This window comes from Pongo pygmaeus, chromosome 23 (assembly GCF_028885625.2).
Source record: "Pongo pygmaeus isolate AG05252 chromosome 23, NHGRI_mPonPyg2-v2.0_pri, whole genome shotgun sequence".
Lineage (NCBI taxonomy): Eukaryota > Metazoa > Chordata > Mammalia > Primates > Hominidae > Pongo > Pongo pygmaeus.
The window spans coordinates 54,267,194-54,291,906 of NC_085931.1; the positions used below are offsets into that span (position 1 = coordinate 54,267,194).

A 24,713-nucleotide genomic window follows, 5' to 3' on the forward strand; every position below is an offset into this window, starting at 1 on the left:
AGCAGCAACTCGAGCCTTCGTTAGGGGTTCCAGGGAGCCACATGTTGTCTCCAGCTGTCTTCCAGGACAAGAGGGGCTCCTTTAAAAGGCCGGGATGGCGCAGGCCCTTTCATCAGCCCAGCGGAGGGAGCCGGAGCGTGGCGCCTACACGGAGCATCTGGGCACTCGCCGGTGACTTCCTCCCCAAGGTGCAGCTGGGCTCCAGGCCCCATCGAGAGTCCCCTGAGGGCCCCTCCTACTCCTCCTTTTCTACCCCTCCACTTGGCAGCCTCAAGTGCCACTTGCACATCCATCTCCTCATCTGATCCTAACAGACAGGGACTGACCCCATTTCACAGAGACCAAAACTCCGACTCTGAGAAATGAGATGATGTGTCCCAAGTTACAAAATAAGAACACAACAGAGCTCGCATGGAAGTCGCGATGTCACACGACCCCTCAGTCAACAGACAGTAAGTACAAGAACCAGCACAAGAGGCTGGGAGAGCATTTGGCGGGTGGGGAGCAGACCATGGGCAGCAGCTCATCTCGCAGGAATGAGGAGCAGGGCCCAGGCAAAGGGCTTCCGACACAGCCCAGGCCCAGGCTCGCCCCCTGCACCTTCACCAGCTCCAGGATACATCCATTTTCCCTAAACTGTGTTCTGGCTTTGCACACTAGGAATAAATGTTAATTAGCTCATTCACATCTGTTGAGACCTTGCCCTGTGCTAGGTACTGTGGTATGTGTTTTACAAAGCTCATCTTGTTGGCCTCTGCATCATCTCTGTCAAATAAGCACTGTTACCAGCCCCACCTCATGCAGGAGAATACAGAGGCCCAGAGAAGCAGAGTTACTTGCTCAAGGTCACATAGTAGGTGATGGATCCAGGGTTCAAAGCCAGGCAGGTTGATTTCTGATGCTCCTTGAGGGCCCGAAATAAGGCCATCCCTCTCCTAATTGTGAGCTCCCAGCAAGGCACAGCATAGGGCGGGTGCTTGTGAAATCTTTACGAAATGAGTGAATATTAAAATATCTGGCTTCCAAAGCCATCTAGACGCCATGTAGAAACCCTCACGTTTTCCCCCGGGTTTGACTACAGACTTCTAAGCTTGTGCACCATCTCCGTTTCGATGGCTGCTTATCATTTCAAACAGAACTCAGACGAACAGATGCCTGAGTCCTGTACCTCTGTGTCTACCCCCACACCCAATCTGTCCTCCCCCTAGCCTTCCCCATCTCAGCCACAGCAGCAGAGCCCCTAGAAACTCCGGGGAAACGTAATCGTCAGTTTTGACTCTCTTTTCCCTGTACCTCTCATATCTCATCCACTGGCAGCTCCCGTCGACTGTTTCCAAAATACACTGAGTTCAACGACCACTTCTCCCACTGTCACCCTGAACGAAGCCACCAACCGCTCTGACCCAGGCCACTGCAGTGATTTCCCTGCTTAAGCCACTCTGCCTCTCTACTCAGCAGCCAGAAGTGCTTTTTAAATTAAAATGTCCATTGGAACATGTCAATCCCTGGTGAAAATAGCCCACGGCTTCCCAGGTAACAGAATAAAATCCAAACCCCTTTCTCGAGCCGATATGACCATGTGTGACCCAGCCCCGGCCCGCCTGGTTGCCTCATCTCCAGTCCGCCTCCCTCGCTCCTGATCCTCTAGGCATCCTGGCCCATCCCCAAACTCCTAACCGTTCCTACCACACTTGTCCCCCTTCTGCTTGGACAGAGGACCTTCCCTAGACCTTCACATGGTACTTCCTCCCTCTCACTGAGGCTTCCTCCCCTTACCCCGGGCAGATAGATCTCTGTTACTCCCCTCATTGGTGGAGGTGACTTCTCAGGCTAGACTGGAAAACTGCCAAGCATGGGATTCTGTCGTCTTAGGACCCAGCGGCCATGATGTGCGGAAGCTCCTACCAGCCCATGTGGAAAGACCACATAAAGAGGCTGCCCATAGTGTCCTGGCTGACAGCCAACCACCACCACCAGCTGTGAGCAAAGACGCTTCCAGATGATTCCAGTTCTTGGCTATCAAGTCATCCCCAGCTTTCAAGCCTCCCAGCGGAGGCCCCAGACGCTGTGGAGCAGAGACCAGCCGATCCTGTTTATGCCACTAAATGTGAGGGAGTTTTTAAAAAATTTAATTTTACTTTTCAAAATGGACATGTAAGAATTGTACATATTTGTGGGGTACCTAGTGATTTTTCAATACATATTATTTTAAAACTTTTTTTAGTTTTACTGAGTCAGGATCTTGCTCTGTTGCCCAGGCTGGGGTGCAGCAGTGCAAACATAACTCGCTGCAGCCTCAACCTCCTGGGCTCATGCAATCCTCCCACCTCAGCCTCCTTAGTAGCTGGGGCCACTGGCGCACACCTCCATGCCTGGCTCATTGTTTAAATTTTTGTAGAGATGGGGTCTTGCTATGTTGCCCAGACTGGTGTCAAACTCCTGGGCTCAAGTGAGCCTCCTACCTTGGCCTCCCAAAGTGTTGGGATTATAGGTGTGAGCCACCAAGCCTGGCCTCGATACATATTGAGGTGGTTTCTTATGCAGCAATAGTAACTGGAATCCTACCTTACCCAGTGCTGTCACCCTCCCCCACCACTTTGTAACACATTATTTGTTTTATTATTTTTTTCAGTGGCTCTGACCTGGCTGAAGTTACTGTGTTACATGTTCACATGTTCACTGTCTTTCTCCTCTATGTAAGTTCATAAGCAGGGAGATGTTGTAGCCTTTGTTCACCGCCATAGTAAGCACTTAAAACCACGTCTGGCATATAGCAGCTGCTTAGAACAATTTTTTTGGAATAAACAAATGGATGAATACTAGGTGGAAGGCTTTAGTATTATTCCTAATGTAGCATTTTTTTTTTTTGGAAAGAGTCTCACTCTGTCGTCCAGGCTGGAGTGCAGTGGTGTAATCTTGGCTCATTGCAACCTCTGCCCCCCGGGTTCAAGTGATTCTCTTGCCTCAGCCTCCCAAGTGGTTGGGACTAGAGGCGCCTGCCACCAAATCCGGCTTTTTTTTTTTGTATTTTTAGTAGAAACGGTGTTTCACCATGTTGGTCAGGCTGGTCTCGAACTCCTGACCTCAAGTGATCCACCCGCCTCGGTCTCTCAAAGTGCTGGGATTACAGGCGTGAGTTACTGTGCCTGGCCCTAATATAGCACTTTCTACCCTCCATTAGAGTTGTGAATATTTCTGGCTTCCTCATGGACCTAAGAGCCCTGCAAGAGATACCTCATCTAATTAATCTTTACCTCTGCCCTATGCCTACCACTCTACATTATATCCTGGGTATTTAGGACCCTAAAACTCCCCTCAAATGGTCCTAAGCCTATCAGATGACACTTAGGTCCGAGTAAGACTTAGGCAAAAGGTGGCTGCTTTCAGGGTAAATGGCCAAAGCTTGCACATTTGCGTTAGGGTGTGCTGAGGCTCGTCATGGTGTGGGATGGAGCCAAGGGTGGGAAAGGCAGGGAGGGAGCAGGCATCGCCCATGCTACCCCTTTCTGATGCAAAATCAGAGGTTTGCTGGATGAGAGGGTTTTTAGATTACAAGGCATTTTGACAAATCCATTCATTCATTTATTCTACAAATATTTACTAAATGCCTACGATATATCTGACACCGCACTAGGTTCTAAGAAGAAAGACAGAAAGGTAAACAAGACAAATTCTGCTTTCACGGGAAGAAGAGAGGACCGTGACACAGAGCTGCAGTGGAGATGGAACTGTGTGGTGTGGGTCACAGCAGACCTCTGAGCAAGGGGAGGTTTGGTTGGGGCTTGAAGGATGAACAGGACCTCACCAGATCCCTGCTGGGGAGGAGCAGCCTGTCAACAGATCTGTGTGGGGCTCTGTGGGTGTAGGGAAGGCTGGGCCAGTGGGCACAGCTAAGCAAGGGTGAGAAATGGGGTTGGGGGGAGGCTGGTGGGGCCCTGGCCGGAGGGGCCTCAAGCTACTGTGGAAGCAATGGGGACCATGAGAGGAGGGTGCTGGAGCAGAGGGCTCCGTACAGTCGGATGGGGTAAGACAAGGTCCCGAGGGTGGCTCAAGGATGATGTGAGGTGCCTAAACAAGGCCACAAGCTCTGCCCTTGGCCCAAGGAGGCTGAACGAGCTATGCGGTGGAGGTGCCCTTGGTGTGAGCTCTCTAGAGCAAGGGGTGCGCACTCGCCCTTCAGCACACTCCCTGCCTGTGCCTGGCCTGGCACGTGCTGGGATGTCTGGATGCTCTCAGTGACTCCCAAACTCACGGATAGATACAGGCGTGCATATCTAATACCCTATGACAAGCAGGCCCTGGCCAGCCTCCCGGAGCTGGTGCAGTTGGGCACTATGGGGCAGGGGGTGAGCAGCAGAGTAGGCTTACAGGCTTAAATTGGCAAAATCCCAGACCTGGGCTCTAGTCCTAGCTCTACCACCTACTGTCTGTGTGAGCTTGGCTAGGTCACTTTCCCTCACTGGGCCTCAGTTTCCTCATTTGTAAAAAGAAGACACTAATGTCTTTGGATGCTGTGAGCACTAACAAGAGAACTGAGCACAGCATCCCGGGCAAATCCAGGCACACAGGAGACCCAACCAAAGCTCCCGAATCTCACTCAAGTAGGACGGTCTACCCAGCACAAGGCTGGGCATAGGGTTGGTGCTCAATTAATGTTAACGAAATGGAGAGAGCTGGCTAATAAATCGATGCTTCTGAACCTGGATACAGATGACTTCTCTTCATCAGGGAAAAAAAGTGCCGAGAGGCAGGTCCAAAATTCAAACTGTGAGCAACTTGAGAGACGTATTTTTCAGTAAGTCAAGGTAAAGATCGGGGTCGAAGAAAACATCTGGCTAAGTGAACTAATGGCTTTAGAGAAAGAGGAGCCTTGCTTTGTGGAGACGGGAAGAAATTATCCACTGCTGGTTTTAATTTAAGATGAAAACAATCTTATTCTATTAGCCTAAATATTGCTCTGCTGTCCAATTGCATGGAGTTTGGAATAATATTTTTCAAACAGAACTACTGCTATTTCAAGTAATTACACAGCTAAAAGCAGCCATTTGGGGTTGAGCAAGATCTCATCATGGTTTCAATTCCCTCTGGTGTCATTTTCTGTTATATTTGAGAAATTCCTCAATAAAGATGTCAAATAGAGTGAGGGCTTTGCTCCCCAGAGGACAGACTTGGCCACCCTCCAGGACACAGTCACAGGCAGGCCATCTCCACAGGAAAATAACCTCGCTTACTCGAAAGAAAAGAAAAGGTTCAACTGTGAAAACTTAGGCAAGAAAATAACTTGTAAGCCATCAGCCTCATTTCTCCCAATCAGCTCAGAACACTTTTCAAACTGGCCTGTTTGTTTCTAAGGTGATCAGGGTTTTATCCCAGCCCCCATCCCTAAGGAATTCAGTGGTGGTTCAGAGAGGAATGTCACAACTGGACAAGACTCTCGACCCAGACTTCTTGAGACAAAACAGAGGAGGTGCGAACGGGCCTAACTATTCCTGATGGGCGATGGGCTGTGGGGTGAGGTTCAGTGACTGCCCAGAGGCAGGCAGCGAAGACAGAGAACCTTCCAACAACTCAGTGGGCCACTCACAGCCACCAAATGCCCACTGGGGACAAAACCTCTTGCAGGAAGCTTTGTCAGGCAGCACAAAGAATTCCAAACATTTCCAGGCAGCACAATTTCAAGCAGGTAGTTAAGTGGCCAAAGCTGGATGCAAGTAATAGGGAGTGGTGGAGACTGTGGCAAACAAGAGAGTACACACCCCCTCTGAAGCAGGGAGCTGCAGTGTATTTCACTCTAGCTGCTGCCAGCACCACAGTGAGATGTGAGCGACAGTGCTGTTGCCCTGGGCCCCCACACTTTGGGGGTCCCTGTTCTGCCTCTTCTGTGGCTGCAGCAGCACCCCCCCCCACCCCCGCCACCATGGAGTAAGGGGTCCACAGGGGAGTCATGAGCACCTGGAACACATGCCTACCACTCCACATTACATGCTGGGTATTTAGGACCCTAAAACTCCCCCAAAATGGTCCTAAGCCTATCAGACGACACTTAGGCCTGAGTAAGACTTAGGCAAATGGTGGCTGCTTTCAGGGTAAATGGCCAAAGCTTGCACATTTGCGTTAGGATGTGCTGAGGCTCATCATGGTGTGGGGTGGAGCCAAGGGTGGGAAAGGCAGGGAGGGAGCAGGCATCGCCCATGCTACCAGTTTCTGGTGCAAAATCCAAGCAGTCTTCTAAATTCCAGTCTAGCCTCTAGCTCATTAGTTAGGAATATTCGTCAAGGTAGAAGAGGCAGAGTCATTCTTGTTTGGGAGCTTCTTAATTACTTTAATATTTTAGCCATGTGGGATAGGGGCCTCCATCTGGACTCCTGTCCCAAGTCCCGCAAACGTCAGGGGCTGGGTAACTGTGGCTGAGATGGAATGATGCTAGAAATATTGATTTTTTTATGTGATAACCCCTAATTTTTAAGTGTTGACGAATAATTTAATAAGAACAAATGATACCACCATGGGCACAAACGAAACATGTCTATGGGCCAGATGGGACTGTGGGTTGCCAGCTTGAAGCCTCTGCTGGAAAATGATGACAATATCCAGCACCTGCATAGAATTCACATCTGTACACAAGCTCTGCGCAATGTCCTTTCAGATTTAATCATGACACTGACCCTCTGAGACAAGTATTACTGGCCCGTTTCATAGTTAGGGGAACTGAAGCTTGGTGGGCTAGAGGAACAGGTCCCGAGCTATAAAACTCAAGAGCGGTGACACCTGAATTTGAGCCTAAATCTTCAAACTCCAAGCCCAGCTGACTCTTACAGCACGATTTATTTCTGCCAACACTGATTAAGCCCCATGATCCTAGAGTACGAGGTACTCTAGTTCTTACAGCGTTTCACGGATGAGGGAGCTGAGACTCCAAGAAGTCAGTTAACTAGCTTGAGGTCATGTGGTCAGGATGGGTTGGTGCCTGTTGGAACCAAGGTCTGGCTTCTCTAGAGCTGGAGTTTTGTCTTGAGAAAGAGAAAGCCTGAACAGAAAGAACTCTGTTGGGAAGGGTCTGCCCTCAGCTGAAGGCAGAGGAGCAACAGAGGGAGCCTTTTCTTGGCTGCTGTGTGTGCAAGTTAGAGCCGCGTGAGGTCACAATCTGTGCTCAGAGGTGGTGGGGTGGGGGGGGGGGGATCCTTACCCAGTTCTTTTAAATTAATCAGTGTAAACATAATGCATTGTGAAAACAATGTTGTTGAGACAAAGGCCCACACAGACTCACTGCTAGTCTGCAGGCTGCTGGAGTCAGGCTCTGGGGGCACTGGGAGTACTTGCTGTAGCCAAGAACAGGGTATTTACAAACAAGTGGTTCTGCACAGGTAAGAGTACAGTGGCTGGAAGGAGAGTCCCACGTGTCAGGCACAGCCGTGGGAGTGCACATGGTGGGGACTGGTCCCCACGAGGTCTTGGAGGCATCAAACCACTCCACATCAACACATCTCATCTGGAAGCCAATGACCAGATGAATACTGGTTACATGTTGAGTATTTGGTGCCAGACATTCTGCTACATGCTCCACATCCATGATCTCATTTAATCCTCACAAGAGCCCTACCAGATAGGGGCTATGCCTTCCATTTTTCAAGTGAGGAAACTGAGGCATGGAGAGGTAAAGTCACTGGCCAAAGGTCACACAGCTGATAGAGAAGGGCTAGAATTTAAGCCCCAAACTGGCAGTTCTCAAGGTCTCTCCTCTTGGCCGCTGGGTGATACTGCCTGCTTTTAACTGGCTGTCCCACAGGGACTGTCGGCTCTGTCTTCACTGACTAATCAGAGCCCGAAACATACTCTCTCTATCATTTGAAAATGGAGCAAACAACTAAGAAAGCCAAGCACTTATGTTTTGGGAGGATTAAATGAGATAACTCTTGGAAGATACTTCACTTGGCATCTGGCACGATCAACGTTGTGTGGTTCCAGTTCTTCACAATCTAGTCAATGCCCTGCTCACCTCCACAGCCCCACGCCTGCTGCTCCCTGCACGCACGAGGAGCTGAGCCTCAGGGGCTGCCTGCAGCTCTGTGTAGGCTCTGCCCTTGGCCTAGCAAACTTATCCCCAATCTTGGAGGTTCCACTCAATGCTACCTCCTTTTTGAAGACCCCCAGGGAGTTAGCCCCGCTTCTACCCCCACACTCACTGCATCCACGGGTAGCTCTTCACAGGCCCTTCTGGGCTTCAATAACCTGCTGCTCAGACCTCCACTTGGGCATTTATTCAGGGTGTAATTACATGCTCACAGATGTTTTCCACAACAAACTTATCTGACATCCAACATGGGTTGGACAAAAACAGGCAGGCAGGTCTAAGGCTAACACCCCATTAAGAAGGAAAGTTCCAGAGCACTCAGGACACCCAGTGTCCTCTACCACACACCCACAAACCAGCTGGCACAACAGAAGGTTTGCTGAGCCCTTTTAGAAAGCCATAAAAAACCAAATGATTGTTTGATCCAGTGGTTCCACTTTTGTGAAGCATTCCTAAGGAAACAATTGGGAAAAAAAGGGAAAAAAGTGTTTTATGCCCAGAACCACCTCTGGATTCTTACGGTAAAAATCAAAAAAGCAAACAATCTAAATGTCTAACCACAGAAAGGCAGCCGAGTCAGCTGGAGTAGTAATGCCTGTGTTGACTATTTAGCACCTAATAGGGACTAGTCACTTAACACTGTCACCTCATCCTCACACGCGATCTTGGGAAGTGGATTATGCAGTTATCCCTGTTGGAGACTGGAGAAGACAGAGGCTCAGACACCATGTAGATAGTGACAGCTCTCAGCTGCTGAGAGTCCCCTGTGCTGAGCCTTTTTCTCGGCCATCTGGACATTATCTCAGTCACTGCTCATGACAACCCTGTGAGGAAGCTGCTTCTCATAGTCTCCCTCTACCAACAAGGGCCTGAGACCCAGATAATCAATAATGTATCTACGGCCATGCTCCTGCCAAATCCATGCCCATATCCCCTGGGCTCCAGCTGCTGTGCCCTGGTCACCCAGCAGCCAGTGGCAGAAGAGGGCCTCGGGGACAGACACGTCTGCTTTGAGAGCCACGTGTTTCCCATGACAAGATATTGTTCTTCTGTGATAGACTTTGAACTCCCTCTGTTACAGGTTGAATTATGTCCCTTCAAAAGATGTTGGATTCGCAACTCCCAGTACTTGTGAATGTGACTTTTGTTGGAAATAAGGTCTCGGCAGATGTCCAGGTTAAGATGAAATTGTTAGGGTGGGCCCTGATGCAACATGACTGCTGTACTTATAAAAAAGGAAAATTTGGACACAGAGCCAGACACACATAGAGCTGAGACAATGTGAAGACAGAGGGAGGATGCCATCTACAAGCCAAGGAATCCCTGACGTTACAAGAAGCTATGAGAAAGGCCTGGAACAGATGATCCCTTGCAGCTCTCAGAAGGAACTACCCTGCCTACACCTTGAGTTTGGACTCCTAACCAAGAGAATCCATTTCTGTTGTTTAAGCCCTAGTTTGCTACTTTGTCATGGCAGCCCCAGGAAACTGATACAGGTTATTAGTAATTTATCAGACTATGGGGCAACACATAAAAACACCTGAAGTAATGCCTGAGGTAAGGTGGTGGGTCACGCCTGTAATCCCAGCACTTTGGGAGGTTGAGGTGGGCAGATCACCTGAGCCCAGGAGTTCCAGAGGCCTGGGCAATATAGTGAGACCCTGTCTCTACAAAAAAACCCAAAAGTTAGCCAGTAGCAGTGGAATGTACCTGTGGTCCCAGCTATTCTGGAGGCTGAGGTGGGAGGATCACCCGAGTTCCAGAGGTTAAGGCTGCACTGAGCCATACTGCACTCCAGCCTGGGTGACAGAGTAAGACTCTGTCTCAAAAGAAAACCAAAATGCCTGAGGTATGCATGATATTAAAGGGAAAAGCAAAGAGCAAATGCATGCTGACTATCTGACCACCACTATGGTAAAAACACACTCGGATGCAGATGGAAGACTGACAGGAAACACACCAGCACAACTAAGACACCTGCCAATTTCTTCTCCCTACTCTTCTACATTTTTCCAATTTGATTCAGCAAATGTGGACTACTCTCGTAATTATTTTTTTGTTTTTGAGATGGAGTTTCACTCTTGTCACCCGGGCTGGAGTGCAATGGTGTGATCTTGGCTCACTGCAACCTCCGCCTCCTGGGTTCGAGCGACCCTTCTACTTCAGCCTCCCAAATAGCTGGGATTACAGGCATGCACCCAGCTAATTTTTGTATTTTTAATAGAGACAGGGTTTCGCCATGTTGGTCAGGCTGGTCTTGAACTTCGGACCTCAGGTGATCCACCCGCCTTGGACTCCCAGATTGCTGGGATTACAAGCGTGAGCCACCACACCCGGCCTCTTATAAATTTATACAATTGGCTTAAAAATGTTTTTGGACAATGGGAAGATGGAGGTATATAAAATCATGGGCCAAATTGTGTCACTTCAAAATTCCTTTGTTGAAGGAGTTCAACCCCTAGTACCTCAAAGTGTGGCTGCATTTGGAGACAGGGCCTTTAGAGAGATAATTAACTTAAAAATGGAGTTTGTAGAGTGAGCCCTACTCCAATATGACTGTGTCCTCATAAGAAGAGAAGATTAGGTCCAGGTGCAGTGGCCGGCCGGGCGAGGGGCTCACGCCTGTTATCCCAGCACTTTGGGAAGATGAAGCAGGCAGATCACAAGGTCAGTAGTTCGAGACCAGCCTGGCCACCATGGCGAAACCCTGTCTCTACTAAAAGTACAAAAATTAGCCAGGTGTGGTGGCGTGCCTGTAATCCCAGCTACTTGGGAGGCTGAGGCAGGAGAATCGCTTGAACCCGGGAGGTGGAGGTTGCAGTGAACTGAGATCGCACCACTGCATGCTTGGGTGACAAAGCAAGACTCCATCTCAAAAAAAAAAAAAAAGAAGAAGAGGATATTAGGACACAGAGAGACACTAGACACGTGCATGCCCAGTGGGAAGACTGTGTGAGGACATGAGGAGAAAGAAGGTAGCCACCTGCAAGCCTGACAGAGGAGCGGGGCCTCCGAAAAACCAACCCTGCCCACACCTCCATCTTGGACTGCCAGACTCCAGAACCGTGAGGCAATAAACTTCTGTTGTCTAAACCACCCAGTCTGTGGTATTTTGTTATGACAACCCTGGCAAACTAATACAGGAAGCCAAAGGAAGGAGAACCTTCCCATGGCTCCCAACTCTGTAAGCTGGAGCAAAGCAACAGGCAGGGTGTGCCCAGGGGGTAGGCTGCGGCTGTATCACTCACCCAGGCAGTTGTGTCCATCGTGTGCCAGCATGAAGCCATCAAAGCAGGTGCACCTGTAGTTCCCCGGGATGTTGATGCATTCGTGGACACAGCCCCCGTTGTAGTAGTCATTCTCACACTCGTCAATGTCTGCAAAAGGAAGGGCACGAGAGGTATCAGAAGAAGAGCCTGGTGGTCTCCTCTCCCAACACCATGGAAGCCACCGGGATCTGAGTGATTAGGAGATGATTCAACAAGTATTCACTTCAGTCCTCCCTGGGAGCTGGGGACTCAAGGATTATAAAAATGCTAATCATGTGTGGGGTGCCTTCCAGTTCCTACCATAGTGAACAGGCAAGATTCACACCTAGTTCTGCCTCCACTGGGCCGGTGTACAATTTCCGAAAACTAGCTCTCTTGAAGCAGGGGGTATTGAGTAAAATTAACTGCACATCACCAAGAAGCGTAATCTCTGGAATGAAAGAAAAGTCCACTAACTCCTCCAGTTTCTTTCCACATCAGTGTCTGATGCCTGCATTTCAACTGCTCCAGCTTCCTTGCTATAACAAAGGCTCCTGTCTCATAAACAATGGCCAGTAGCCTTGGTAAAGGTCACCCTTTTTGCTGTTTTAAGGCTTTTTCAACATTTCCCATCAGGGGTCAAAGGGCTATCAATTCTGGAGTTCCAGAGAGATTTGAGATACCCTGGAGAATGATAGGAACACGCCTAGTTAACCTTGTCTGAGCTGCTTCCACACCCAAGTCCTGCTTGTAAGGCCATGTCATTACCTCTTCAATCCCACACTAACTCAGTGATACAGGCACCATTCTCACTATTCCAACTTTGCAAGAACACTGAAGAAACCAAGGCACAGTGAGGCTAAAACCTTATGGAAGGTCACACACCTAGGAAGTGGCACAAATGGGATTCGAATCCGTGGGATTCAAACTCGTGGGTTTCAGAGCCCAAGGGGCCTAACCCCGGTCACACCTGGCCTCCTTGGGAGGGCACCAGGCACAGCGAGAATTTGCCAGCCTGGTGGTGCCAGCTCTTCTGCAGGGTCTTCAGCATCCCCCTGAGACCCCTCTGGCCTCACTCATCTCAACCGACATTCACCCTGACCTCCAGAGGCTCCGAGACACGCTGGGGAGAGAGGAGGGCCAGAAGTGTCCCCCACAGGGAAACTGGAACCGGAACCGGAAGTGCAGCACTAAGTGGAACCGGAAGTGCATCTCAGGAAGCAACGGAGGAGGAAGCCGTGGTCCCTCCCCTATGGCCTAGAAGAGGGATTTTTGAGGCTGGGTTCCAGCTATGAAAGTGGGGCTGGGGCCATCCTGTAGAAAAAGAAAGCCTGTATAAGGCAGGCCTAGTTTCCCTCAGTTGCTGGAGGAGCTGCCACAGGGAGACACGGAACTCCTTGCTTTCTCCATGCTGGTCCGGAGAGCAGAGCTACTCACAGTGAGGGGAAGCCATGGGGCCAATGAACATCCACGGGTAGGCGTGCCAGTCTGCAAGGTAGAAGCTGTTGCAGGAGGTAGTGAGCTCCCTGACTCTGGAGGTGACTAAGCACTGCCCTGATGCCTGCCAGAGATGCTGCAGAGCAAAGGGGATAACTTTGGTGAAAACAGCAGAAGTGAACGTGCCAGAGTAAGAGGTCTGGGCTGTGCAGCCACTCTTGGTGTCCACCCAGCCACAGTGAGGGAAGAACAAAGTAGCGTGGGCTGGGTCACCAAAGCATCAAGAGATAGGAGTCCTCTCCTAATCTGCCTACAGGGGCACCTGCATCAATTCTCAATTCTGCAGCTCATTTGAATTGTTTCGTTTTGTTTGTTTTTAGAGACAGGGCCTCACTATGTTGCCGAGGCTGGACTCAAACTCCTGGGCTCAAGGGATCCTCCTGCCTCAGCCTCCCTAGTAGCTGGAATTATAGGCATACGCCACTGTGCCTGTCTCTGGGCTGTTTTTAATTCTGATATTTAATACACTTATAAATTGCAAATAAACTTAAGGGAGAATGTGATATTTTATGTTTATTGAAAAGGCACATAGATTTTATTTTATTATTTATTTATTTATTTATTTATTTGTCGGTGTCTCCCCCTGTCGCCCAGGCTGGAGTGCAATGGCGCGATCTCAGCTCACTGCAACCTCCACCTCCTGGGTTCAAGCGATTTGCCTGCCTCAGCCTCCTGAGTAGCTGGACTACAGGCGCGTGCCACCACGCCTGGCTAATTTTTTGTATTTTTAATAGAGATGGGGTTTCACCATGTTAGCCAGGATGGTCTCCATCTCCTGATCTCGTGATCTGCCCACCTCGGACTCCTAAAGTGCTGGGATTACAGGCGTGAGCCACCTCGCCCGGCATAAATTTTAAAAAACTAAGAGATACTGATTACTTCCCAGTCTCTGTTTGCAGCCCTGACCTTTCTCCAGAGCCCCAGATAGGCTAATGCAACCACCTCTTTCCCTGGGTATTCCAAAGGTACTCCAAAGGCAACAAAGCCCAACTTTAACTCATCGACCTGCAGTTACCTGGGGTTCCTCATCCCGGTGAATATTGTTTTCCTTCCACTGCTTCCTTAACATCAAATCATCTACCAAAGCGTGGTTTTTCTACACCCTTAATATCGTTACAGTCTGTCCGCTGGCCACTTATTTTCACTACCTGTCAGTATGAGTATCACCTCACATCCGATTTGACTCAGCACCCCCCAAACTGTTCCCTCCCTCCTTTCCTCTTTCAAGCAGGTGATTCAGGGGGAAGCTGGCCTGGTCTTAACTCTAGGGGTGGAGACTTATCAGTCTTATCCAAACAGCATGTGCCACTAGCAATTGCTGTTGGTCCCAGGGTTGGTAGGTAACTTAGGTTGGATCAATCAGACTGAGGAAGAGGACTTTTATTCCATGCTTGGGTAACAGAACTTTCTCTCATCTTGTACCTCAGAAGGAGGTATTTGCTCCTGAAATATACACCAGCCCTTTTAATTCTCACAGCAACATTCTGGAGTAGGTGTTTTAACTCCATTTTATGGTTGAACAAACTAAAGTGCAGAGAAGTTAGATAATTGCTCAGGGTCACATAGTAAGTGGTAGGGCAAGGATCAGAACAAAGGTCTTTCGGTCTATGAAGCCCACGTCCTTTCTAATAAGTTAGAATGCCTGTGACATGCCAGTCATTGACAAAATGCTTTATACATGATACAATATTTCACCCTTGGCACATTTATACTGTGTACTGAGAAAGTACTATCCGATCATCCAAATACCCATCTACCCATCTATCCTTCTACTTGTTCTGCAACTGTCTATACACATATACACATACACACATACACACATGTGTGCATGCCTGTCTACCCAAATAACCAATCAGCCAGCCATGCATCCTTTCATCCAAACACCCATCTACCCTTCCACTATCCATCCATTTACTCACCCTCAACCTATCCATTCAAATATCTACCCAACCATTCTTCCATTTATCTATTTGTGCTAAAATTTATCCATCTAAATATCCAGTGTGCTGACCACCCTTCCATTTCTCCAATCACCTATTCACCCATCCATTTATCCAGCCAAATGTTCACCCATACATCCAAACATGCATGCATGCATCCATCTGTCTAAATATTCAACCAGATGCCTATCCTTCCATTCATCTAAGCACTGACCCATCCAAACATCCATCCATCCATCCATTCATCCATCCATCCATCCATCCAGATGAGGAATCCTCTCATCTGTATATTCATTGATTCAAATACCCACCCTTCTATCCAAACACATGTACACTCACGCTCATGCACACACACGCACATTCAAACACCTACCTACCCATCCATCCATCCAAACTTCTATTAACTCACTGATTCCCTCAAATATCCCTCCAAACAGCTTACAAAATACATACAACAATTTTTTCAAATAGAATAAGATGTTAGTATGAAGAAAAATAAATGAGGGTTGAAGAATAAGATAAAGCTGGTGAAAATATACAAAAACACATTTGATAACTGTAGCACAATGACAGAAGGTGGACTGTGAGCTTCCTAAATGCCAAGACAAAGAAAGAAACACAATCAATTATAGAGTTGCTGCATCTGTAAAATGTAATCCAACTGGCTATTTTAATGGTGGTAAGGTCTGAGAAACCTCAGACCTCCTAGTTAGGGGATGTCTTCCCCTGGTTAGAGAATATCATACACTTTAATTTTCCTGGCACAGCTCCAGTTTATGCCTGTTGTCGGGGCATAATTATTAACAGCAGTTATTAACCTTTTCATTATTAAAATGATAAACTATCTGATCACCATACCCATAAGGCATTATAAAGATATCGTTGAATAGTCAATAAAACCACTCTAGCCATTTCCTGCCTTTGACTCCCCATAAGGTAGCCCACAATAATTGCCAGTGGGCTGGCGAGTGCAGGGATATTTGCTGCTTGCATTTCTTTCCTTAATCCACCCCCAATTAGTTCTCCCAGACTGAGCATCTCTCAGAACAACCAGTTCCTCTCCAATCCCCAGGCCTGCTGTGGCAGCCAGCTTTACCTCCCAGTGTCCTGGATGGAGGACATCGGCTCCTAAACCAAACCTTCCCTGATTTTCCATGTTTGTACCTTGAAATTTTGTTCTAAAATCATGTAAGCCTCCTCCTTTAATACATAAGAGATAAACACACAAACAAACCAGCTAAAAAAATCTGCCAAAGCAAGTGGATTTATTATTATAAAAACATATCCAGGAGTCGCCGCCCCTGGAAGAGGCACCACAGACCTCCAAGACACTCATCAGGCTCAGACCACTTTTTCAGGACTGACAACCAAAGGACGAGGAACAGGCAGGTGGAGTGGGGAGATGGTAAAGCAATGGAGGGGACAGAGCACAGCTCTATGGATGTTTATTCTTTAAGGGCTGTTGTGGATTAAATTGTGTCCCCGCAAAAAGATATGTTGAGGTCCAACCCCCAGGACCAGAGAATGTGATCTGACTTGGAAGCAGGGTCTTTGCAGATGTAATCAAGTTCAGATGAGGTCATACTAGATTAGGGTGGGCCTTAATACAATGCTGCTGTCCTAAGAAGAGGGAAATTGGATACAGACGTACAGGGAGAAGAATACCATGTGAAGACACACAGACACACAGAGAGAAGGCAGCCGTGGGATGATGAAGGCAGAGATTGGAGTGAGGCAGCTGCGTGTGAGGCCAGGGTAAGAGCTGCTGTCACACAGAAGAGGCTGAGGCTCAGCATCGCTGAGGACCTTGTCTTCAGGCCCCCAGCCAGCGGTTGCATTCAAGTGAAGGCTCTATTCCCGCATTTAGAGCCACATCCTTGGGGTGTGTGAGATGAATATTTTAAAAAAGTGCTTCATGCTCCTAGCCAGGCGTGGTGGTGCATGCCTGTAATCCCAGCTACTTGGGAGGCTGAGGCAGGAAAATCACTTGAACCGGGGAGGCGGAGCTTGCGGTGAGCCGAGATCGCGCCGTTGCACTCCAGCCTGGGCAACAAGAGCAAAACTCTGTCTCAAAAAAAAAAAAAAAAAAGTGTTTCATGCTCCAAAAATTCATTAAGGAGAAAAGTGGGGAAGAGATGTCATGGGTATTATTACTTTTATTTCCAAGATCTGTACCTACCCTTGAGGTTGAGGAGGGGTGGTGACAGGGATGGTTCACATGAATGGAGAAAGTAGCAGGACAAAAGATCTGACCAGCTTTCAGAGCCCTGAGCACAGGAGATGAGAAGTGCAGCAATTCACTCCAAGCATCCCTATTCCTTCCCCTGCTTGGATTTCTTTTTTTTTTTTTTTAATGAAAACTCAATTCCCAACAGAAGACAGTTCCCAGCATCTAATAGAGCAGAGAAAAGCAGCACAGAGAACTGCTCATTATGGAATTTTTGAAAGGTCACCCAGCTCCGCTTTTTGTGTATTGAAAGGCAGCGCGCGCACACACAACCCCATAGCTTTGCTTCCGTGCCAGCAACGCAGGTTTGGAACCCACATAGGGTGAGGTGTTTTTTTGTTTTTTTTTTTAATCATTTAATTCAGAATTGATTCTTGCTGCTTCATAAAATATACATTTATTCTGTGGTGTCTAGATTCTAAGAGATTCTATTGCAATGAATCAGAGAGCCTTTTCATTTTATTTTCATACTATTTTAGGGTATTTTCCTCAAAATCAGGACTGACTAGAAACCTTCTCAAAATTAAGGATTTTTAAAGCATCCCACTCTCTACTCTCAGAGATCATTACTGAAAATGTCTTCTCATTTCCCCCTGAAATTGGCATTTTTCTAGACATTCCTCAAGAACAGTGGAGACCAAACGCTCTAACAAAGACCCCTTTCCTGGCTGGGCGCTAGCACGTCCTCTCCTTTGTCTGGGGGCTTTAAGAAAAACCGTGCCCTCCTTGGATCAGGCAACCATTCGGGGAGAGATGTATGGCTTAGGAAGTTGAGTCCTTATTGATGAATAAATCTTAATCCGGTTTGTTGGCTAATTATGCTCCAGGGAAGGTAGTTTCTTGGGCTGCCTAGCAGGAAGGATTAAGCCCCTGTCTCCGGTGGCTCGGGGTTAAGCTCTGGGTTTGTAATGACTGAGTAATGAGACCCGCTCTCTGAGGGCCCCTGGCATCCATCGATCAGGTTTCCCTTCTGCAGAGACAATGCCAGAAGTGGGCCCAGCAGTTAATTACGGGAAAGGTCAAAGGGCACGTAAAACTAACACAAATCTATATACTTTTTCATTCCTAACTGCACACAACGACCATGGCTCAGCCAGAGGGTGGGAAGCTTCCCTCCCCCTTCCCACTCTGTGATTCAAGATAACCGTGGGGTTGGAGCTGCTCAGTGACCTCTCCCAGTCCCTTATGTGGCTTCAGACCTCCACACTTTGACTCATGCTGTTCCCTCTGCCTGGAGCTCCTTCCCCTCCACAAACATCTACTCACCTCTGCATCCTGAGCCCCAGCATCACCTCCTCCCTGAAGCTTTTGCTCATCTTTGAGCAGATCTAGCCCCTCCCCCAGCCCAAGCAGGCACTGGCATTATTCTTGCTTGCTTCTGTCTGCGTCCTTTGATGCTGCAAATCCATGAGAATGAGAACTGTGTCCTGTGCAGCTTGAGCCTCAGAACCGAGCAGAGCCCGAGCATGTTCAAAGGAATCCTCTGGGCATTGCATGAATGAACAATCACGACAGTGGCTTTGCTGACAGACTCTCATGACACGTCAGGCAGTCTGCAGGCCCCACACACAGCACTGCCCTGAGAGCTGGGTACCACCATGTCTATCTCACAGCAGCAAACCAAGGCTCAGAGACATTGCCTGCCCTGCCTCAGATCACACAGCAAATGCAAGGGGAGCCGGGAAGGGAGCTAGGCAGCTTGACTTCAGAGTTAGTGATGTCTCTGTCACAAGATCACATAGTCGATGATTCTATTTACATCAAGTCTCCAGAAAAACCAAATCTGCTGAGACAAAAAGCAGATGAGAGGTTTCCTAACACTGGAGGGGCTGAAGACTTGGGGGGTGGTAGAGGATGGTCAAGGAGCATGGGGTTTCTTTTCGGAGTAATGAAAAGATTCTAACATTGGACTGGGCAGGGTAGCTCACGCCTGTAATCCCAGCACTTTGGGAGGCTGAGGTGGGTGGATCACCTGAGGTCAGGAGTTCGAGACCAGCCTGGCCAACATTGTGAAACCCTGTCTCTACTAAAAATACAAAAAATTAGCCAGGCACGGTGGTGCATGCCTGTAATCCCAGCTATTCGGGAGGCTGAGGCAGAAGAATCACTTGAACCCGGGAGGCGGAGGTTGCAGTGAGCCGAGATCATGCCACCGCACTCCAGCCCGGGCGACAGAGCAAGACTCTGTCTCAAATAAAATAAAATAAAATAAAGAAAACAGGTACTAACATTGATTGTGGTAATGGACTGGCAATGTGAATATACTAAAGGCATTGAATTGTATACTTTTAACGAGTGAATTGTATGGTATGTGAATTATATCGCGATAAAGCTGTTTAAAAATAAAAGTCAAACAAGCTAATGCTGTCGGTGTTCTTCTCCTCTGGGCTGGTTGCATCTCCAGGGATCTCTGCCTGGATGAAGGGAAACCACAAGGAGGTTGGCTCTGAACTGACCTCAAATGCCACCTGCCCAGCTTGGGGTCACAGTGGGGTGTGTTGCTCCCAAGAAGCAGGGCAGATTTCCCACCAAACCGAGATGACGAAGACCAGTTAATTATTTCCTTTCTCCCTCAAAAATGCCCTGAAGCCCTTGCTGGGGGCTGCTCCTGGGCTCTGGCATCGGGACTAACGGACGCTGAGGCAGCCTGGTCAAGTGAAAATGGAGCGGTTGGCGTGTGTGAGACGGAAGCCAGGAGAGACTGCAGGGAACCTGCTGGGCTTGAGTCTAGTTCTGCCAGCCCTCAGTCAAGGCCCCTATTCCACCCTCCTGCCTATTACAGGCAGTCATTCCCCCATCCCCTTAGGGAAAGGCCAAGGAGAGGCCCGAGACCCAAAAACTGCAGGCTCTGTGGGGCTGCTCCAAAGGCCCAGCCACCTCCGAGCTCAGGAGCACAATCAACAAACAGGAAGTTGTCTGAAAACCTGGGGCCGGCCCTTAGAATTGGTAAGCTGGATCCTAGAGCACCCTGGATTTTATCAAGGTGTAACTGAGGCCCAAAGAAGGGAGCCGAAAGACAAATCTTAGCAGATCGGGGGCTGAGGGCAACTTGAACTCAGGGCTCTCAGCTTGGGCTTCTTTCTCTCATCTCGGGATCCAGCAGTGGGCAGGGCCTGAGCTGGCCTAGTGCAATTCGGTTTCATTCCCTTTCTCTCCGAATCCCCGGGTGGACTTCCGCTCCAATGTAAGAAAAATAACAGCAGTGGCAACTCCACACCAGGAACCATCTTGATGGTAACTGGCTTAATCCTCCCTACAGCCAGGCAGAAAGGTCTTCACTTCCCGTGGCTCATAGAAAAAGAAACTGAGGCTCAGAAAACTTAATGTCTTTCCCAAGATCACCCAGCTAGAAGGTGGTGAAGGCAACATTTGCACCTGGGCAGGCTGGTCCCAGACTCTACCCTTCCTCACCTTGGCACCATTGTCTAAAGAAGACAGCATCTCTGAGAACCAGGAATCCGGGGCCCGCGGGCCTCGTGAAGGATCAGGCCACCTCCCTGCCTTCTTCCCTCCCATGCCAGTGCTGTCCTGGGCCAGGCCCCTTGCCCTTAGCCTGGACCCTGGCCACAAGGGGCCAGCCTGGAGTGGGGAATGACCCAGATACAGATGCACACAAACTCATGTGCTTCTGTCCACGGACCGGCCAGGCCCAGGTCTGCCCGCAGGGCTGGCAGTGGGAAGGGACAGTTGGCTAAGCCCCACTGAAGCCCACCCCTCAAGCTGACAGACTGAGGCCAGCAGTGGGCGTCATGGGAATGAGGAGCACCCTGAGGAAGGAGCTGCCCACAGTGAGGGTCCCAGGGGCCTGAGATCTCCTGCCCCCGCTGAACTCTGATGTCAGGATGCAAAGGCCAGAGAGGCCCACAGACTTGGCCCAGGCCACACAGGGCTGGAACCCGGTCTCCATGGACACACTCCCAGCTCCACTCCCCTCTGTACGAGAGGCAGGAGGTCTAGACAGAAGACATGGGGGTTCCTGGAGAGAGGGGTGCACCTTGAAGACCCTGGAGGAAGTGGGGAGTGATCGACGCCAGCAGCTGCTGTTAACCTAGGCCAGTCGTCCAACCAGCTGGCTGGGGTTTTACACTCTTTCTAGCCAGAGGCTGCAGCCCTGGCCCATCTGGAAGCCCGTCTCGGAGCACCCTCTGAGACCTCCTGGCCTTGCCGGTTCACACAAGGCCCTGAGCCCTCTTTGTCTCAAGGCCTTTAGGGAAGGCCGTCATCCATTTCAGTAGCATTCAAAGGCACACAAGTCCACGGTTTATTTTCTTAGAAATAATGGTTTTTGCTGGTTAGCATTCCTCTGATGGAAAAACAAATACAGCCACTGTAATAAGAAGCAGCCAAGAGGAGGCGAGAGGGCCCAGAGGAAGGGGGCAGAGAGGGGCTGCTGCCTGGGGAGCTGGAGGACATGGAGGGTGGGAGGTGGGGGCAGAGACCCCTAACCCTGGGAGAAATGGGGAATTAGAGAAAAAAAAAACCCAACATGCAGACACTGGTGCAGCCTTCAACACATTCTCACAGACAGCGAGGCCCCTTCCCTCCTGAAATCTCTACTCAAATGCGCATTCTGTAAGGCAGGTGTTGTGGCTCGCATGTGATGGATGAGGAAACCAGGGCTCAGAATGATTAAGTCACTGCTGGCTCATGGAGTTGGGAGGGACCAAAATGCAGACCTCTAAATCCTTGCTACAAATGCTGCCACTGACCGTCACAACTGGAAGGAACATCAGAGACCTGCTTCTGCTATGCTTTTCTAACCTAGCCCAGAGGACACCTCCTTTAAGAAGCCGTCCTGAATTTCTTCCCCTCCTTGGGCAGATATACACTTTCGCTACTTCATCCTGTCTTGTTTGTATTTTCATTGCTGCACTTTCCACATTCTATTACGATCACATCTTTTCCAATCTGTGTCTCCCACAAGGCAGGTCAAAGGCAGGAAACATGTTTTGGCCCCAGCACCAAGCTTGGCACAGAGTAGGTGCTCAGTGGACATCCTTGATACTCAACTGAATGCAGTCCAGTGCACACATATTTTACAGATGGGCAAACTGAGGCTCAGGGGTGAACTTGCCTCCAGTGTTTGAATGCAGTAACATGAGCTTTTTATTTTTCCTCCTAAAAATGGACATTGGCTCCAAGAACTCTGCAAGAGGACTAAACTCTGCAGCAGAGCTGGCAAGCAGCATTGCCTAATTGCTAGCTGACAGCAACTTGGAATTTTAAGTCACATCCAATTTCTTCCTTCCTACTGGTCTGCTGGACTTGAGCACTTTCATCTTTGGCAGAGCACACGTTAGCATGCATAATTGCATGTTTTAAGACTTGAAGGAAAAGAATTTCCCCTTCTCTCCCCCCCCAGCCTCCCACCTCCTACCACCTTTCCTGGCCTCCCAAAAAGCAGAATTTTATCTGGAGTTTCAATAAAGTGTGTAATAATGATGATGAAAATGATTTAATAAGGTCATGGACATTATTTCCTAAGAAGGCCAAATTGGTTTTAAGATTTTTTTTCCTGATGTTAAACTAAATGGATCACTGAGTATGTTATTAGGAATTTTGTTAAAACACTTTAATAACATGCTCTGTAATCTACCTAACTTCGGTGATTGACAAGTAGACCCTGGGGATATAAAATTCAGGAAGTGACTATTTACATTCATTACATACACGCTAATTTTGTGATCTCTGACGGCCATAAGGTTGTCATGTTTTTCCTTTTCACACAAAAAGAGGAACATAGTAATATATTTGATATACTGTGGCCCAAACAAAAAAGTTATTTCCCCCAAGAGTTTTAATTATAGCATTTTGGAAAAGGCCCGAGTTGGAACTTGCGAGTGGAATAAACCACTTGAATAAATGGTTTAAAAAATTAAATACACATAGAAGGGGTGATGTGTGCTGTTGGTTCAGACTAAACAGTGATTATCAGGAGGGTCTTAGTTATTTAAACAAGCCATTTGAGGGCGGTTTGCTCCTCGTTTGGGGCCTGGTCCTGATTATAAACGAGAGCTTTTAATTAAGATTAGTAGGACCCAATTCAAGCTATAATTTGGTCCTTTTCTCTAGCAAATGTCTATGAAAACAAGGCAATTAAGGTTAAATGAGTTGAAGCATTTAAAGGGGGTGAAATGCCCCTTCCTCACCCCCAGCCTGCCCCCTCAGCAGAATAAGCACAAACAGGCCTGGTTAATTCGGACCAGGAGGCCAGTGCGGGACTGGCCTGGCGGCTTCTGAAAGGCCCATGCCCCAGGGGCCGGATGAGCCGGGGATGCACACGCTTAGCTAAACAGAGAGGCAAGAGGAAATGGAGTGTGCAAAGGTCCAGAGGTAGGAACAAGCTGGCAAGTTTGAGGAACTAAAAAGAGACAGTGAGGCTGGGTAGGGAGGGATGGATAAAAAATGACTGGGTGCGGTGGCTCATGCCTATAATCCCAGCACTTTGGGAGGCTGAGGCAGGAGGATCACTTGAGATCAGGAGTTCGAGACCAACCTGGCCAACATGGTGAAACCCCATCTCTACTAAAAATACAAAAAACTAGCTGGGCATGGTGGTGCGCACCTGTAGTCCCAGGTACTTGGGAGGCTGAGGCATGAGAATCCCTTGAAACTAGGAGGCAGAGGTTGCAGTGACCTGAGATTGAGCAGCTAAACTCCAGCCTGGGTGACAAAGCAAGACTTCATCTCAAAAACAAACAGAAATAACAATAATAGCTCCCAACACAGCGAGGCCCCAACTCTAAAATAAATCAAAATAATAATGGTATCACAAATGGTAGCTTCCAGCCCCTCCCATTCCCAGGTCCTGTCTCAGACCAGCCAGCAGCAGCAAGGGAACGAGTCTGTGTAGAAGCAGAGGGGCTGGTACAGCCCCCTCGATCCCTCCATAGTGAAGGAGCCTCCCCTACTGCTTTCCCATGGGCTGATGGGGGCCTGGCCTGATGCTGGGACCCCTTGGCTGATGGGGGATGAAACCCAGACCCTGCTCCCTCTCAGCTAGGAGGCCTGGCTAGAGACAGACCTCTCTGGACCCAGTTTCCCCAGGCGAATTCTGCCATCACTCCACACCAGTTATCCTCAGACTAGCTCTCTCTCTGTGCAAGCCTCTGCTTCCTCATCTGTAGAACCCTCAGAGTCTGTGAGGTTCTGGGAGGCCTTCCTGGGTCCTCCCAGCATGGATAAGGGTCATTCACTGTCCACCGACACCAGCTCTGGGGCCAGCCCTGAGAGAAGTTACATGGGTCCTCACAATCTAGTGTGACAGGAGCACTGAGTGAGGATGCTCACAGCTGATAACTCCCCTGTCTGGGGGACCAGAGATGGCTTCCTGGAGGAGGTGACCCTTTCATCCAGCAAATGCCTTCCACATCCTGTGCCAGGCCCAGTCCCTAGGTTCCAGGGATGGGAGCTGACAGGTCCCAGATCCGGTCTTTGACGGGCTCACATTCCAGGAGGAGACATGGGAAAACCTAAGTGCAGTGTGGCATGGGCTAAAATGGTGGTGTGTATGGACCTGGGGTGAGCTGCAAAGAGGGTGGCAGCTGTCACTCACAGGGCCTGCCTCAACGCCCTTCGAAGTTTCTTCCAACTCCACACAGCCATGAGTTTACCTCAAGGTACTTCAGATTCCATCAAGAAAACAGTGCCTTATCCCCAGCCCTGCTCAGAGCCTTTACCGGCTGTCTGAGGCACTCACCTATCTGGCCACAGCGAGCCCTCTGCCGGCA

General features: G+C 49.0%; 1 protein-coding gene across 2 annotated transcripts in view; it reads right to left on the bottom strand.

Moving 5' to 3' along the window:
• SCUBE1 (signal peptide, CUB domain and EGF like domain containing 1) overlaps positions 1-24,713 on the bottom strand; it is a 147,508-nt gene that overhangs the window by 113,128 nt on the left and 9,667 nt on the right. For both annotated transcript variants that reach the window (XM_054470024.2, XM_063662988.1), the window contains exon 3: positions 11,320-11,448. In XM_054470024.2, the coding sequence (XP_054325999.2) occupies positions 11,320-11,448 (129 nt within the window). The remainder of the gene's footprint in view (positions 1-11,319; positions 11,449-24,713) is intronic.